We start from the raw sequence: 15,791 nt of genomic DNA, 5'->3' as shown, positions 1-15,791 counted from the left end.
TGTGGGTTTAACCTCTCAGAGGCTTGAGGCTCTATAAGATTTATAAGTCTATAAGGTTAGAGCTATATAACACATAACTCAAAAGACTATATTATAGGGACAGCTAGGTGGCACAGTAGATAGAGTGCTAGGCCTGGAGACAGGAGGACCTGGATTCAAATTTAGCCTCAGATACTTCCTAGCTGTGTGACCCTGTGCCCTTAACCACTTTGCCTAGCCCTTGCCCTTTGTTGTCAGAGTTGTTACTAGGACAGAAAGAAAAGTTAAAAAAAAAAAAAAGGCAACATTATTATACTGGAAGTATAAATCTGACTCGGTAGAGAGTTTCTATACTGGGAGTTTCCCAACAATAATCACCCCCCCCCTACCCATACACACGTTTTTCTAAAATTCTACTCCTCTGCCTCTTGCCGTATAGTTTTCTGCTCATCAGTAGAAATTATATAATTCTTCTTATCTAGTTGGACATTTTTAAGGATGACCCAGCAGAACAAGCCTACTTATGTTTGAAGAGTTTCCTTATCAGATAGTTGATTAGCAAATGATTTTTTTTGGGGGGTCAGATATTTGCATGGGTTCATGTGAATAATAAATATCAAACTCCATAAACATAGGTTGTCTATCCAGTCAGATAGTCATATGCAAAATTCAATTAATCATCCAAATATTAGGTAATTTAGCATTATACAGACAAAGCAAACAGATAATTGAGGAAGATTTTTACTTTTTATCCAGCTATGTCACTATCATTTGGACACACACCCAGAAGGTAGTTTTTAACAGAACAGAAAAGGAAGCTAACAATCAAACTTGAAGCAAGGTTGTATATCTAAAAAGTCATAATGACTTTCATTTCACTTCTGAACATTCTTTATGCATTATTAAGGTAAGATTTTTAATTATTAGACAACCTCATATTGCATATTAAATTTTTATTACTTAGTAAGAATTTTAAAATCACAAAATAGTGTGGAAATATTTAGGTAATAGAATTTATGGAGTGCTGGAAAATACTGGAATATAAAGATCAATTTTTAGTATGCCACATACTAAACTGTTCTAAAACAGCTGGTTTCTTGCAGACAGTATTTATTTTTTTAAAATAATTTAAGACAGCATAAGCTTGTACCAAGCATAATAAGCATTGTAACAAAGTGCAACTTTTCAGCAAATTCTCCCCAAAAGATATTTTTAACTCAAAATATCATTAGCACATATTTTCTCCCTACAAAAATAGCATGTCAGACATCATTAATTGGATGTATTAACAACTATTTACATACAGCCAACTTGTAGGCTAGTAAGATTTAACGTTGTTTAAACACAGCGTTTGAGGCAAACAGTAGCAACAGCAGCAGCAAATGCACCAAACTGACTAAAAGACCCAGATATTTTCTTCACTTATAGTCAGACTGTTGTGTCTCACCTCTTACATAACATTCAAGTGAGATTTCTCACAGTGCTACCTTGGCAACAAACTAAAAATATCTAGACAAGGTCTTGGTTTAAACCTTTTTTTAAAAGCTTTCTTTGTGATAATCTAGTATCTGGTATGGTCTCCAGTAAGGGAAATCATAGTAGCTGGAGACAGAAAGGCCTCATGGGGATTTATGCCACACCTTTATAGCATTTCCAATCAACACTGACTAGTTCAAATATTTCACCCAGCTTTTGGATTGTATACAATGTAGATTTAGAATAAATTATTTTTTAGGAATAGGAAGTTTTTAGAATTTAGGATTTTTTCTTTTTTAGTTCAGTGCACACTTTTTTTTAACAGCAAGATTAAAAAACTTAGGAACATAATGATTTAAAACAACAGTGTGGGTACAAATACATTTGCCATATGTATTTCTATCATGTCTAAGAGGAAATTTAAGGTAAGTCAATTGATTCAAGGTCCATTTCTCAATAAAGTGCTAGCAAATTGTACTAAGGGTGCTTCTTGTTTTCTTTCACACACCTTCCCCAAAGTCAAGTGCAAGTCAAGAAGTGGAACCTAGAAATACTATATATAAAACCACTTAAAACAAAGTGCGATATTTAATTTGGAGAGAAATTGTATCTTTGTTTCTCTTAAAACAAAACTACTCAACAACAGACAAATGTATGGATTCAGTAAAGCTAAACATAAAATACTGAGTAGCAAATTAAATCTAAAAGATCCTCATTCCCAGTTTGTGGAGAACCCCCCTCCCCCATCAGGGTAAGCAGGAGCTACTGGGGACAGATACTGTGGGCTAATTACCGGATGCTGTAACTTGGCTCCAAGCACCGTTTTTGTTTTTTTAATGTATATTTAGTATATATACCTTCAGTTTCAGTTACCTCCACTGCATTCCAGCAGATACTAGAGACCTGCCAGAAGTGAAACTTTTTAACTATGTTAGCCCTGCTTTACTCATGAAGAATGTTCAACATTTAAAAACTGTCACAGTCCAAATGGAGATAAAACTTAAATATTGTTGATTTTTTTTAAGACAGTAAACAAAACAAAATAAAAACACACCCACAGCACAGGATCTTTACAGTAGCCTGCTGCGGGGTGTGGGGTGGGGGGAGGACAAACTAACTTAAAATCACTCAAACAGCAACAAAAAGGGCATTTTAAGTATTACTGTTAATATTATTATGATTAACCACCCATCCTTCCAGCGAAATGGGAAAGCTTTCAAGGGTTTTCCTTTCCAGGCTGTGAGGAATCCCCCTGAGAAGACGTCTCCAGGTCAGCGCTCAGCCCAGGCTCTCTGGAGTTAGCTGCGAAGGGGAGGTGGGCGAAGGGGTGGAGGGGTAGAGGAAAGTGCTGGTGGGGGCCCGAGGGAGCAGCCAGCTCCGGAGGCATGATAGTTGGAGCGGCAGCGCTCGCCTTCTCGGGAGGGGGCGAGAGCACTGAGGATAGGCAAGGGAAGGCAGCAGCGGCGGCGGCAGCGGCGGCAGCAGCAGCGGCCGCTTGGGCTGGAATTCCTGGGTAGAGTAGGGGGATGGGGGTTGCCGCAGCCGGGTACAGGTATTTTTCCAGGTTGCTCTTATCCAAGAAAGGTTGCATGTAAGCAGCTGCTGCCGAAGGCGATATGAAGTAAAAGGGAAGGCAGAAGGGGGCCGCTGCTGCTGCTGCCTGTTGCCCAAAAGGCGTCCCCCCACCTCCCCCAAAGGCCACCAGAGAGCTGAGCAGTGCGGCGTCTGGTCTCAGCAGGGCAGCAGCAGGATTCGGCCCTAGCAGAGCTGCCGCCGCACTGCCTCCAGGACTGCTGTTCTCGCCGCAATCCAGTTTCATCCTCTTGGGCTCTGGAGAGTCTTCCCCAGGGGGCTCCTGCTTAATGGTGACACGACTTTCCCCAGGGGCATGATATTTCTCTCGGTCTGGCCGGGCCTCACCCTCCCCACCGTAGCCGCTGTCAGTGTCCGTGTCATTCTCCCCAGCGAGTTCAGAGCTAGGTTGAGTCCTCTGAATCACAGGGACGCAGTTTGTCTGGGGCTCCTGCTTCTGCACAGTGCGATCCTGAGAGGCGTTCACAGACAAGAAGGAGGAGGGGGGTGTTGCGATGGAGGAGGAGGAGGAGGAGGAGGAAGAAGCGATGGTGGTGGTGGTGCAGGAGGAGGAGGAGGAGGTGTTGCCTTTGCTCACGGGGACCTGTTGAGTCAACAACTGGGGGCTGGGTAAGAACTGAGTGGAAACGGAGTGCAAGTGGTTGATTAGCTGGGCACATCTCTGCTCCCTGGGCGTCCAGCTTTCAAACCGGGAAAGGTATTGCATGACTTCTTTGGCGCATGTTTGAAATCCCGAATGGAAAGAATCCAAGTCGGCCTGAATGGGAGATTTCATAGATCGCTCCCCTAGGATAAGGATGAGAAACGGGAGTGAGAGATGGTGGATGAGAAGAAAAATGGCAGAAAAGAAAAACGCTGACGTTAAAGCATCTGGCTATCACGTGGGCACTGCTCATTGACTAATGCGCTATAGGTCGGTCTTCAATAATCAATAACCGACTAACTCCACCAGTTGCTATGGTGTTTGGGGCAGGGGGAGTCACTGTTCTGGGATAAAGAGCCAAAACCAGGGTGAAGCTCTGGCCACTACTTAAAATAAAAACCTGCTCCCTGGGAATTTTCAAATCTTTAATAATGTTTAAGAATACCATAACTTCTAGTGAACAAGTTACTCTTAAAAAAAAAAAAGTAAGCTTGACATTCCACAAAGGAAAAAAAAAGATCTTCATAATTGCACCTCTATAGTCTGGGAGCAAATATATTCCTGTGTTGGTATTCCTCAAGCTGACTTACCATTTTGTAAAGCAATTATCTTCTGATGCTGCTGTTCTGTCAAGGCTGTCAACGCTTTTAAATGTTTCAAAGTTAATTCCAAAACTACTGCTTTCTCCAGATGCCCTAGAGTCTACAGTGGGGCAAGGAAGAAAGGGGTTCATGGTTATTTAACAAACTACATTTGGCTCCAATTGGTTTCCATTCATCAATGGAACTTAAACTCCCTTTGAAAGAAGTATTTTTAAACTGGCTTACTTATACAAGGCAGGTTAAAAATGATTGCGTGCTTCTTTGTGAGCATACATCATTCAGCTGAGTTTGTGGTAAACTCTAACGATACAACACAAGTTAATGTCAGACATCAAATATTTACATTTATCCTTAAATCTGGAGGAGTTTCTTTACCAGGCTGTTACAAATCCCCATAGTGTAGAAAGGAATCTTACCGTCAATTTCAGATGTTCTGGCAATAAGTCTTTAAGCTGAGCAATACATTCATTAATTCTGTCTCGTCTTTTCTTTTCTATCAATCTGTGTGGTAGTTTGTAGGTCTCCTTAATATATGAAAATTTAGGAAGAAAAGAGATCAACATTATATTCAATCCACCAAGAACACACTCTGTGACAAGGCAAACCTCTCTCTACTGGTCAGGACTTAACTGCAATTAACATGCAGGTATAGTGCTTAACCTTCCTTTATGAAGTTATCCATTGAGCTACTTAAAATTCATAGTTAGGAGAGCCAAGAGGTTGAAGTATTGTTGCAGTGTAACGTTTTGCTCTGAAGTGAAGGATCCTAATTAACTATCCAGGCAGGTTATGAAGATCATCAGAAACTTATTCTTACCTTGCTTTCGTCTCTCTTCATTCCCCTTTTGGGTTTACACATATACAAGGATGAATAGTCCAGTCTGCAAAACAGAAATAAGCATCAAATACCAATTCAGGGAGGATCTTTGCTCTCTCCGGTTTCTCACCACTTTCTGGAGAAGATAAGAGAAGAAAACAGAAGGCGAGACAGATATTCTCAAGGGTGCGTGCACCTTACCCTATAAAATCTCTATGTTCCATTAACTGTCTCTCTTGTAAACGAGGGATTCCTTCGTCCATGTTTGGCAACAGCAGCTGGTTTCTTTTTTGTTGCAATTTTTGGGGTTTCGTTTTCTAATTTGCGGGACAGTGCTCTTGGGAGATCTTGGGGGAAATCTGTGCGCCTCCAGCTCTCTCTCTCTCTCTCTCTCTCTCCCTCCCTCTCCAGTGCAGCAGTGTTCAAAGTGTGAAGCAGTTGGTTTCCTCTAGTCAGTCTCTCTCTCTCTCTCTCTCTCTCTCTCTCTCTAACACACACACACACAGGAGCGCATACACACACGCACACGCACACACAGTGCTGGTAGTTTGCACTCGCTCTGTTCAGTGTTTGGCCACAGGGCACGCGCGTCGCCAGCCAGACCAGCACCCAGCTCACGTGCGGAACGTACCATCCGCGGTCCAGACTGGGGGGAGGGGGGAAGGAGGGGGAAGGAAGGGGAAGGAAGGCAAGGCAGAGATGAGAAAGGAAAGAGAGACTGGAGAGGGACGGAGGGAGAGAAGAGCCTAAGAGAAGGGGCTGGGACACCCGATTAGGGCCACCAGAAAAGAAAAAAAAAACTTTGGTCAAGCTATTCATCTTCTAAAAGGCGGGGAGGCGACGGCAGGAGAAGGCGGGTGGAGGACGGGATGCGAGGGAGTCAGGGTTTCCTCCCGCTCGGAAATACGACTCCTTGGGCCCGTCATTACGGTGCATTAACATGGCTTGGGCTGTTCCACCGCCTGCTCTGCTCGCCTGGATCTGAGAACGAGAATTGGCCAAGGGTAAACTTCGGTCTGGAAGGGGATTTTTGAGACATGTTTGCTCAAAGCCCAGTTTCGGTGGAGAAAGAGGGAGGAGAGGGGAGACCCTTTGGCTCCGATGGTTTCAGCAGCCACAGGAACCATTTGCAAACTGCTCCTTTTAGAAATAAAGAATAATAATTAACATTGTAATCACAGGGACCGAATGTCGCAATCCAAATATCTTTCCGCAATATCGTGTCCCTATGCCACCTAAGCTTCCCCCTAGCACCCGGAATTGCGGAGTCTCCAATCACGACAGCCAATGAGACCAAGCGGTTTAAGTCCCTTTTTTGCTTTTAGTTCCCTAGAGGACTCGGGGGGAAGGGAGGGGAATCTGGAGGATGCCATCAAGAGGGAATACACCACGGAAAAACTCTGCAGAATTAATCATTTCCCACCTAAACTCCGCTGCCTGGGGTGTCATTAAGTGCTTCAGCCCTTCTCCTCCCCCCATCTCATCTTGAACGCTGGAAGTGTGCGCAGCCCACGTTTTACAACCTCTGGCACCTAAAAAGCCTCTTTCCTTAAGCCTGTCTCAAACTGGTACAAGCACAGGGCTAGCAACGTGATCCGACCGGCTGCTGCCACATCACTGTACAGGGAGCCCGTGCTGGGCTCGCCTCTGCTGCTGCCGCCGCTGCCCCTGCCATCACCGCCTCCTCTGCTGTTCTCCAGAGGGAGAAGAAAAAAAAGAAAGCAAGAACCCTGAAGCACAAGTCGGATTACCTTTTCCCTAGAGTGATCCCCAGGAAAATGACTCATTCCTAGTGAAAGTAACCCCGGATTTGCTTTTAGATGCGCATTGCTTACGCCTCGGGGTGCAGCGCGGCTGCCACTGGGTAGGGGCAAGTAGGTAAAGGGAGGGTATTTCTGAGTTGGGAGTGGGAGGACTTCAAACCGAAATTCCCCTGCTATGACTACTGAGGCTTGTATCTGTGTGAGGGCTAGTCAAAGATTCTTCCTTCCTGCTTCTAGTGTAATATTTACATTCTCCCCAGGGCGATCTCTGAAGAAATTAATCATTGCCAGGGAACCAGGATGAAAGCTAATGTAGAAGCAAGCGGAAGGAGCAAGGACTGCTGCTTTTCCTACCTCCCGACCCTGCTCTGTGTGTGGGTTGCAGGGACAAGATCTGGGTCGCTGGAAGCAGCGTCTGCATGGAAATCACGTGTCTGCAGCAACTTATTCTTCTCTTCACCTCAAGGAGCCGCCGCTGCCATCGCAGCATTCTGTCCTGCTGCTGCAGTCACACAACCTCAGAAGAAGAAACCAGCAATTTTGATTACCAGGGCGGCGGTGGGGCTTCAACCAGGGCTTATCCTTATTTGAAAAGATTCATTTATGGATCTAATTAATCTGTTTTAAGGTGGCTTTTAATTCTGAGGTGTAAAAAAAAGAAAACTATAGCTGAGAAACTTTTGAATCCTTTTATTCACCTGCCCCGACTCCCAATTCCTAGTTGGTTTGGAGATAAATTATATTGGGGGTGGGGGGGAAGAAGGCAATTTGGAGCTTCAAGTAGTAGTCTTCTGTCATGATCATTCACAATGCAGTAAGAGAAACTGGAGTATTGCATAAATTATCTTTCCCCCCCAAAAAAAATCATTGGTAAAATCTTTTACGACAAACATACTCTTTTATACATTTCTGAATTAACACAAAGATTGAGAGGTTAAAGGGGTTAGAGAGGACTATGAATTTCTGTTTAGAAATTTGGTTCATGGAAGTGATTCCCAGATTACAGAATAAAAATAAGGTAAGGTAGGGGCAGCTGGGTAGCTCAGTGGATTGAGAGCCAGGCTTGGAGATGAGAGGTCCTAGGATCAAATCTGGCCTCAGACACTTCCCAGCTGTGTGACCCTGGGCAAGTCACTTGACTCCCATTGCCTGCCTCTTCTGCCTTGGAGCCAATACACAGTATTGACTCCAAGATGGAAGGTAAGGGTTTAAAAAAAATAAGGTAAGGACCAGATTATTGAATCCTTTTAATGAATGAAACTGCCAAACCCACAAATATAAATGTCCGAAGTAAGGCACAATGTAAGGAAATGAAAGTTTGTATAAAAAGAAGATAAAACAACTAAACTACACCAAAAGGAAGTTGAAATAATACATATTAGTTTAGCTGAGAGAAGTTAAGAAGAGAATTCATAATGGAGTACATATAGCATTATATTCAGAAGTACATGGCTGCCCACTAGACTTTGGGTCAGAAACCTCTGGCTTCATACTTGGGATTTCACTCTTACAGCCCTCCTTGATTTCCATCACTTTTTTGTCCTTACTCTGACTGTAAAAATGGTCTTTATTTTATTTCTATCCGGGACTCCTTGGCCTCTTCCATCAATCCAGCTAAGCTTCTGGTATTTTAGTTGCTTCAATATTACTTTTCTGAATGAGGTTGAGTGCATAAGCTGCACCAGAAAGAAGGATATATAAGAAAAGGTAGACTCTGAGAGCAGGTTCTTATGAACCTCAAACACTAAACTTATTGACTTGAAGTAAAATAATGCCCTAATAAATCACTACCTCTTTGCACCATTGAAATAATGGAAGGATAATTTATAAAGTCATACAGATTTCAAAATAACACTATGTCTGAATTATAGGACCTTACACCAGGGAAAAAAACTTAGCCACAGTTAAACACAATACAAGAATGTGATGGGGGCAAAAGTGATATTTAGGCAATGTTGCCAAGGAAAACTTGAGGAGGTAAAGAACACTTTCACCTTGATTATATCCAGTTATATTCAGGAAGTCGAATTTGCACTGAGTCTTGAAGGAAGTAATGTAGAGCTGAAGTGGGAATAAATTCCAGGCATGGAATGGTAGATATGTTTGGCCAAAAGATGGTAATCCAAGTTTCCTGGAATTAGTATGTGAAAGGGAATGAAGAGTATGATAGAGTTTTGTATTTTATCTTATCAACTTGTAGTGTCTGAAGTAGGAGCCAGAACATTCTAAGGGGAGTATTAGTGACATCTTTAGTAGTGTGATAACCCAAGTGAATATGATCCTCAATGTAATAGCCAATTCATGGGCTTGTTTACATGACCACATTAATTCTTATTTCTCAATTCTCCCTCCTCTGCTCTGAAAATGTTTAACCTTCCTGTTCTGAGTAGGGGCAGATATAACCTAAACTAACCATTACCCTCAATGGCTCTACCATTAGAATATTCTGCCTCCACTCCCTAACTCTCTCATATCATCTCAAGACCGCAACAGGTGCCCTTTCAGTTTTCGGTGGGACAGAGTCAGCATAGATGGGTTGTGACAGACATCAATGATATCATTATATTTTCCCTGAAACCCACCACATTTACTCTTTGACCAATATTGCTGTTACTATATATATTTTCTTGGTTTTGCTCATTTCACTCTTCATTATTTCATACATATCTTTCCATGCTTTTCGAAAATCAATCTACTCATTATTACTTATAGCACAGTAGGAGTCTATTACAATCATATACCACAACTTTTTCAACCATTTCCAATTGATGGGCATCTCCTTGATTTCCAGTTCCTTATCACCACAAAAAGAGCTGTTATAGGAGCTAACATGGCAGCATAGTAGCAGGAGTCTTCTGGATCTCCTTCTAATTGATCATTATAAAGCATCTCAAAAGGACAGAAATCAAAACTGGATGAGTAAAGGGACTCTCCCACTGGACACAGCTTTAAAGGAAGGCAGTATTTGGAGATTTCCATGCTATAAGGGGCTGAAACTGCATTTATCAAAGCACAAGCGGATCACCCCTTCCACACACCACCTACTGCACCAGAGTCAGAACAGGGGCCAGGGCAATCTCTAAATTCTTGGGGGCTGGCTGAAAGTACCACAGACTTACCCCTGAGGGCAGTGCAAGGCCTTGGCAGTGAGACTTGAGACCAGAAGCTGAAGAGTGTGGAGCTTGGGCAGAAACAAGGCTGGACACAGCTGAGGCAGCAAAGGTTAGAAAGATAGCCTCAGGGCAAAATGCTTTAAAGTGGGCTACACAAAGAACATCACATTACCTGCTCTCATTCAGGCTTCTGACTGGGAAGGGAAGATAATACCAAGGCAAAGCCCTGTGAGATATAAACTAAGAAAGCAAGCAACATGCAGGAACTCCAATCCACTGGTGGCAAAAGGAATAAGCAGCTACAAAAAAAAGTTCTTGACCCTAGATAATTTCTATGGAGAAAAAGACGAAAATATAGAGCAGAGAATGACAAACAAGCAAGCACATCACAATTTTCCCCCAAAATGAAAATTTGTCACAAGTTCTTAAAGAACTCAAAAAGGAGTTCAAGAACCAAGTAAGAAACATAGAAGAAAAATGGGAATAAAAGTGGGGAAAAGAAAGGAAAGTAATATAAAAAGAAAATAGCTTAAAAACATATGGAAATGTCTTTTATGGAAAAAGAAGCACAGAAATCAAATGAAGTAATAAGCAAATTAGAGACCAGAATTGACCTGCTGGAAGCCATGAAAAGCAGAATAGACCAAACCAAAAAGGAAAGTCTAAAGATCATAGCTGAAAATTAGTCTTTAAAGACTAGAATTGGGCAAGTAGAAGCTAATGATCTAATGAGACAACAAGAATTGATAAAGCCAAATCAAAAGAAGGAAATAATAGAAGGAAACATGAAATATCTCATTGAAAAGACATTGAAAGAATCTATAGATCACTCTATACATTAAATCCCAAAACACAACCCCAGGAATATTATAGCCAAATTCAAGAGCTTCCAGGCCAAGGAGAAAATATTGCAAGTGGCCAGAAAGAGACAATTCAGATATGAAGGAGCCCCAGTCAGGATTACATAGGATCTGGTAGCCTCCAAACTAAAGGACCATAAGGCTTGGAATATGATATTCAAGAAGGCAAGAGAATTGGGTCTAAAAAGAGCTGCTATAAATATTTTAGAATCTGCAGGGTTTTTTTTAGCCCTTTTCCCTGATCAACTTGGGAATCAGACCTAATAATGGCATTACTGGGTCAAAGGGTATACACAGTTTTATGATTCTTTGGAGATAATTCCATATTGCTCTCTGAAATGGTTGGATCAGGTTATAGTTCCATCAACAATGTATAAGTATATCATTTTTTCCACATCTCCTCCAAGTTTTGTCATTTTCCCCTTCTATCATTTTAGCCACTCTCATAGGTATGAGATGCTATCTCAAAGCTGCTTTAATTTGGATTTCTCTAATAGGTAATGGTTAAAAGCATTTTTTATGACTATATATATAGTCTTGAATTCTTCCCCTAAAAAATACCTATTCATATATTTTGATCATTTATCAATTGGGGAATGACTAATATTCTTATAAATTTGACAAAGTTCTCAATATATTTGAGATATGAGGCATTTATCTGAGAAATTGTCTATAATTTTTTCCTTTTTTTGCTTTCTTTCTAATCTTGACTACATTGGTTTTATTTGTAGAAAACCTTATAATTTAATGTAAAAAATTATTCATTTTATATCCCACAATGCTTTCTAGCTTTTGTTTATTCATAAATTCTTCTCCTATCTATAAATTTGATAGGTAATATGTTCTATGTTCTTCTAATTTTCTTAAGATATCTCCCTTTATGTCTAGGTCATGTATCCATTTTGACTTTACCTAGTTTCTGCCAAACTTTCAGTTTTCCCCAAAATTTTTCTTACCAAAAAGTGAGTTATCCCCAAAGCTTAAATCTTCACATATATCAAACATAGGTTTATTATAATAATTTACTACTGTGTATTATATATCTAATATATTCCACTGACCCACCATTCTATTTCTTAGCAAGTACCAGACGTTTTTGATAATTATCACCTTTTAATACAGCATAAAATCTGGTACTGTTAGACTTCCTTTATATTTTTTCTTATGAATTCCTTTGATATTCTTGACCATTTACTCTTCCAAATACATTTTGATATTATTTTTTCTAGCTCAATAAAATAATGTTTTTGGTATTAATTGGGATGGCACTGAATTAGTAGATTAGATAGAACTGTCATTTTTATTATATTGTCTCTGCCCACCTAAATGAACAGTTAATATTTCTCCAATTATTTAAATTTGACTTTATTTGTATAAAAAGTGCTTTATGATTATGTTCTATAGTTCTTGGGTTTGCCTTGGCAGACATACTCCTAGGTAATTTATACTGTCTGTAATTATTTTAAATGAACTGTCTCTTACTGTCTCTTTGTGGGTAATATATAGAAGTGCCAATGATTTATGTGGGTTTATTTTATGTACTATTACTTTACAAAAATTATTAATTTTTTAAATTAGATTTTTAGGTCAATTTCTAGGATTTTCCAAGTATATCTGCAAAAAAAAAAAGATATAGTTTTACTACTTCATTTCCCATTCTGATTCCTTCCATTTCTTTTTCTTGTCTTGCAGATATTTGTAGCAGAAGTATAATACAAATAATATTGGTGATAACGGGCATCCTTATTTCGTTCCTGATCTTATTGGGAAGGCTTCTAGCTTAACCCTATTACAGATGATGCTTACTGATGGTTTTAAGTAGATGTTTCATATCATTTTAAGGAAATATCTAATTGTACCTATGTTTTCAAATGTTTTTAATAGGAATGAATGTTGTATTTTGCCAAAAGCTTTTTCTGCATCTATTGATAAAATCCCTGTGATTTGTTACTTTTATTATTAATATAATCAATTATGTTTATAGCTTTCCTTATATTGAACCAGCCCTGCATTCCTGGTATAAATCTCATATGGCCATAATATATAATCTTAGTGATATATTGTGATAGTCTAGGACTTTAGTGAGTTATTTATTTTATTTTTATTTTCATGCCACATAATAATATAATATGTACAATTTGTTATAAATCTGTAATATTCAAGAGAAACAAATTCTCACATTAGCTGTGTTCAAAAATCTGTGTTTTTATGCCTTCCCTCCCTCCCTCCTCTCTCTTCTCCCCAGAAGGCAGGTAATATGATATAGGTTGTATATTTATTGTCATATAACGTATATTTTCTTGTTCATCACATTGTAAAACAAGATACATATTGTTTACCCTAGAGAAAAATTCATGGAAGAAACAAAGTGAATGTTATGTTTCAATCTGCATTTGGACTCTGCCTGTTCCTTCTATGGCACTGAGTATCCTTTTTCATCATGCGTCCCTTGGAATTGCCTTGTTGATATTTAAGTCATTCACAGTTGATCATCATACATTATTGTTGTTACTATGTACAACAATCTGGTTCTGCTCACTTAATTTTGTATCACTTCAACATAAGTCCTTCCAAGCTTTTTTGTGATCATCTCATTTGTCATTCTTATAATACAATAAGTATTCCATTATAATCATAGACTGCAACTTATTCAGCCATTCCCCAAATGATAGAAATCCCTTCAGTTTCCAGTTCTTTGTCACCATGAAAAAAATGCCATAAATATTTTAGAACATGTATTTTTTTTCCTTTTTCCATGATCAGCTTAGGAAATAAAACTAACATTGGCATTACAGGGTCAAAATAGATACACAATTTTATAACTCTGAATATAATTTCAAATTGTTCTCCAAAATGATTGAATTGGTTCTGAGTTCCACCACCAATATTGTATTAGTGTCCCTATCTTTCTAGCTTCCCTCTAACATTTGTCATTTTGTCCTTTTATGATTTTAGTCAGTCTGATAGGTGAGATAATATCTCAGAATTGTTTTTATTTGTATTTCTCTAGTCAATTTGTGTATTTTTATATATATATAGCTTTGATTTTATCCAAAAACTGTTTGTTCATATCTTTTGATGATATATCCATTGAGAATTGTTTCATATTCTTATATATTAGACAAAGTTCTCTATATTTAGATATGATATATCTATCTGAGAAAGTATCTATACATTTTTTTCTCAACTAATATATTGCTTTCCTTCCAATCTTGACTATATTAGTTTTATTTGTTCAAAAACATTTCAATTTAATGTATTCAAAATGATTAACTTTACATTTCACAATGATTTCTATCTCTTTTTTATTCATAAATTCTTCTATTCATAAATCTGATAGGTAACATATTCCCTGTTCTTCTAATTTGTTTATATCTCATTTCTTACTGAGGTGATATATACATTTTGATCTGATCTTGGCAAATGTTGTAAGATATTGGTCTATATCTAGTTTCTGCCAAACTACTTTCCAGTTTTCCCAACAATTTTTTACCAAATCATGAATTCTACCAAACACTTGGAACTTTACCTTCATCACACACAAGATTACTATAATCTTTTACAACTGTTTGTAGTATGTCTATTACACTGATTTACTTTTCTATTTCTTAGCCTGCATCAGTTTTTTTATAATTTTTGCTATATAGTATAGTTTGAAATTTGCTAAGGCTAGACCACTTCTCTTAGCTTTTTTTATTTTTCCTTTGATATTATTGATTTTTTATTTTTTCCTATGAATTTTATCATTTTTTCTAATTCAATAAAATATTTTTGGTAATTTAATTGGGATGGCATTGAATAAGTAGATTAGGTAGATTATCATTTTTATTATATTGGCTCTGCTCATCCATGAATAATTTATATTTCTCCATTTAAATCTTTATTCATGTAAAAAGAGTTTTATAATTATGTTCATACAGTATCTGGAATTTGGGGGGGAAGACATACTCCTAATATTTTATTTTATCTATCATTAATTTAAATGGTTTATCTCTTACTATCTCTTCTGGTAGGACATTGTTAGTCATAGATAGAAATGCTGATAATTTATGTGAGTTTATTTTATATCCTGTTACTTTGCTAAAATTGTTGATAGTTTCAAGTATCTTTTTAATTGAGTCTCTAGAATTATATATATATATATATATATCATCTTCAAAAAGAGGTAGTTTTATTTTTAAAAAAGAGGTAGTTTTATTACCTTTTTGCTCATTCTGTTAACTTTAACTTATTTTTCTTCTCATTGCTATTGCTAGCATTTCTATTACAATATTAAATAGTATTGGTGATAATGGGCATCCTTATTTTACTCCTGATCTTATAGGGAAAAGTTCTAACTTATCCCCATTATAGATAATATTTGCTGATGTCTTTAAATATAGATTTCTTGTTTATCTGAGGAAAAATTCATTTTTACCAATGCTTTCAAGTGTTTTTAATAGGAACAAGTGTTGTATCTTGTAAAAAAAGCTTTTCTGCATCTATTGATAGAATCTTATGATTTTCGTTCCTTTTTGCTATTAGTTTCCTCATATTAAACCATCCTTGTATGATAATGAGATTAAATCTACCTTGCTCATTCTTAAACCTAATCACCAAAAGAATAAACAACTCCACTTAATTCTCAAGTGGGGAGGTCTGTGACCCATGTGTGCAAAAATGGGTGACAAATAAGAATTGACCAACTGCCCCCTAGGCAGTCCTAAGAAAAGTGTCTGTTGTGATTGGACATGTAAACTAAGAGGAAGGCACAGGAAGTGACAAAAGAAATGGCTTGGATAAATTAAGAGAATTTCTGGGGCTGGGGCCCTTTTACAGCTTCTTGTTCCTGTAGGAATGGACCTGGAAGAATGGACCTGGAGGAATGGACCTGGAGGAATGCTGGCTGAGACCTAAGACCTTGGTGAGGCTATTCTTAAATCTTTCCCTTAGAACTACATGTGGT

General features: G+C 38.4%; 1 protein-coding gene across 2 annotated transcripts; it reads right to left on the bottom strand.

The window, feature by feature from the left end:
* Positions 1–915: 915 nt before the first annotated feature.
* BHLHE41 (basic helix-loop-helix family member e41) lies at positions 916–5,679 on the bottom strand. Of its 2 annotated transcripts, XM_044677582.1 has the most exons (6): positions 5,312–5,679; positions 5,111–5,174; positions 4,710–4,817; positions 4,282–4,393; positions 3,575–3,834; positions 916–3,499 (listed from the first exon to the last, which is right to left on the bottom strand). In XM_044677582.1, the coding sequence occupies exons 1-6, from the start codon at positions 5,371–5,373 to the stop codon at positions 2,672–2,674; spliced, it is 1,434 nt and encodes a 477-aa protein (XP_044533517.1). In that variant the 5' UTR covers positions 5,374–5,679; the 3' UTR covers positions 916–2,671. The 2 variants fall into 2 exon arrangements, with proteins under 2 accessions (XP_044533517.1, XP_044533516.1); XM_044677581.1 differs by having other exon boundaries at positions 916–3,834.
* Positions 5,680–15,791: the final 10,112 nt, after the last annotated feature.

Source organism: Gracilinanus agilis, chromosome 5, assembly GCF_016433145.1.
Source record: "Gracilinanus agilis isolate LMUSP501 chromosome 5, AgileGrace, whole genome shotgun sequence".
NCBI lineage: Eukaryota > Metazoa > Chordata > Mammalia > Didelphimorphia > Didelphidae > Gracilinanus > Gracilinanus agilis.
Note: the sequence above shows the minus strand (reverse complement) of the source record. Positions and strands in the feature narration are given on the sequence as shown.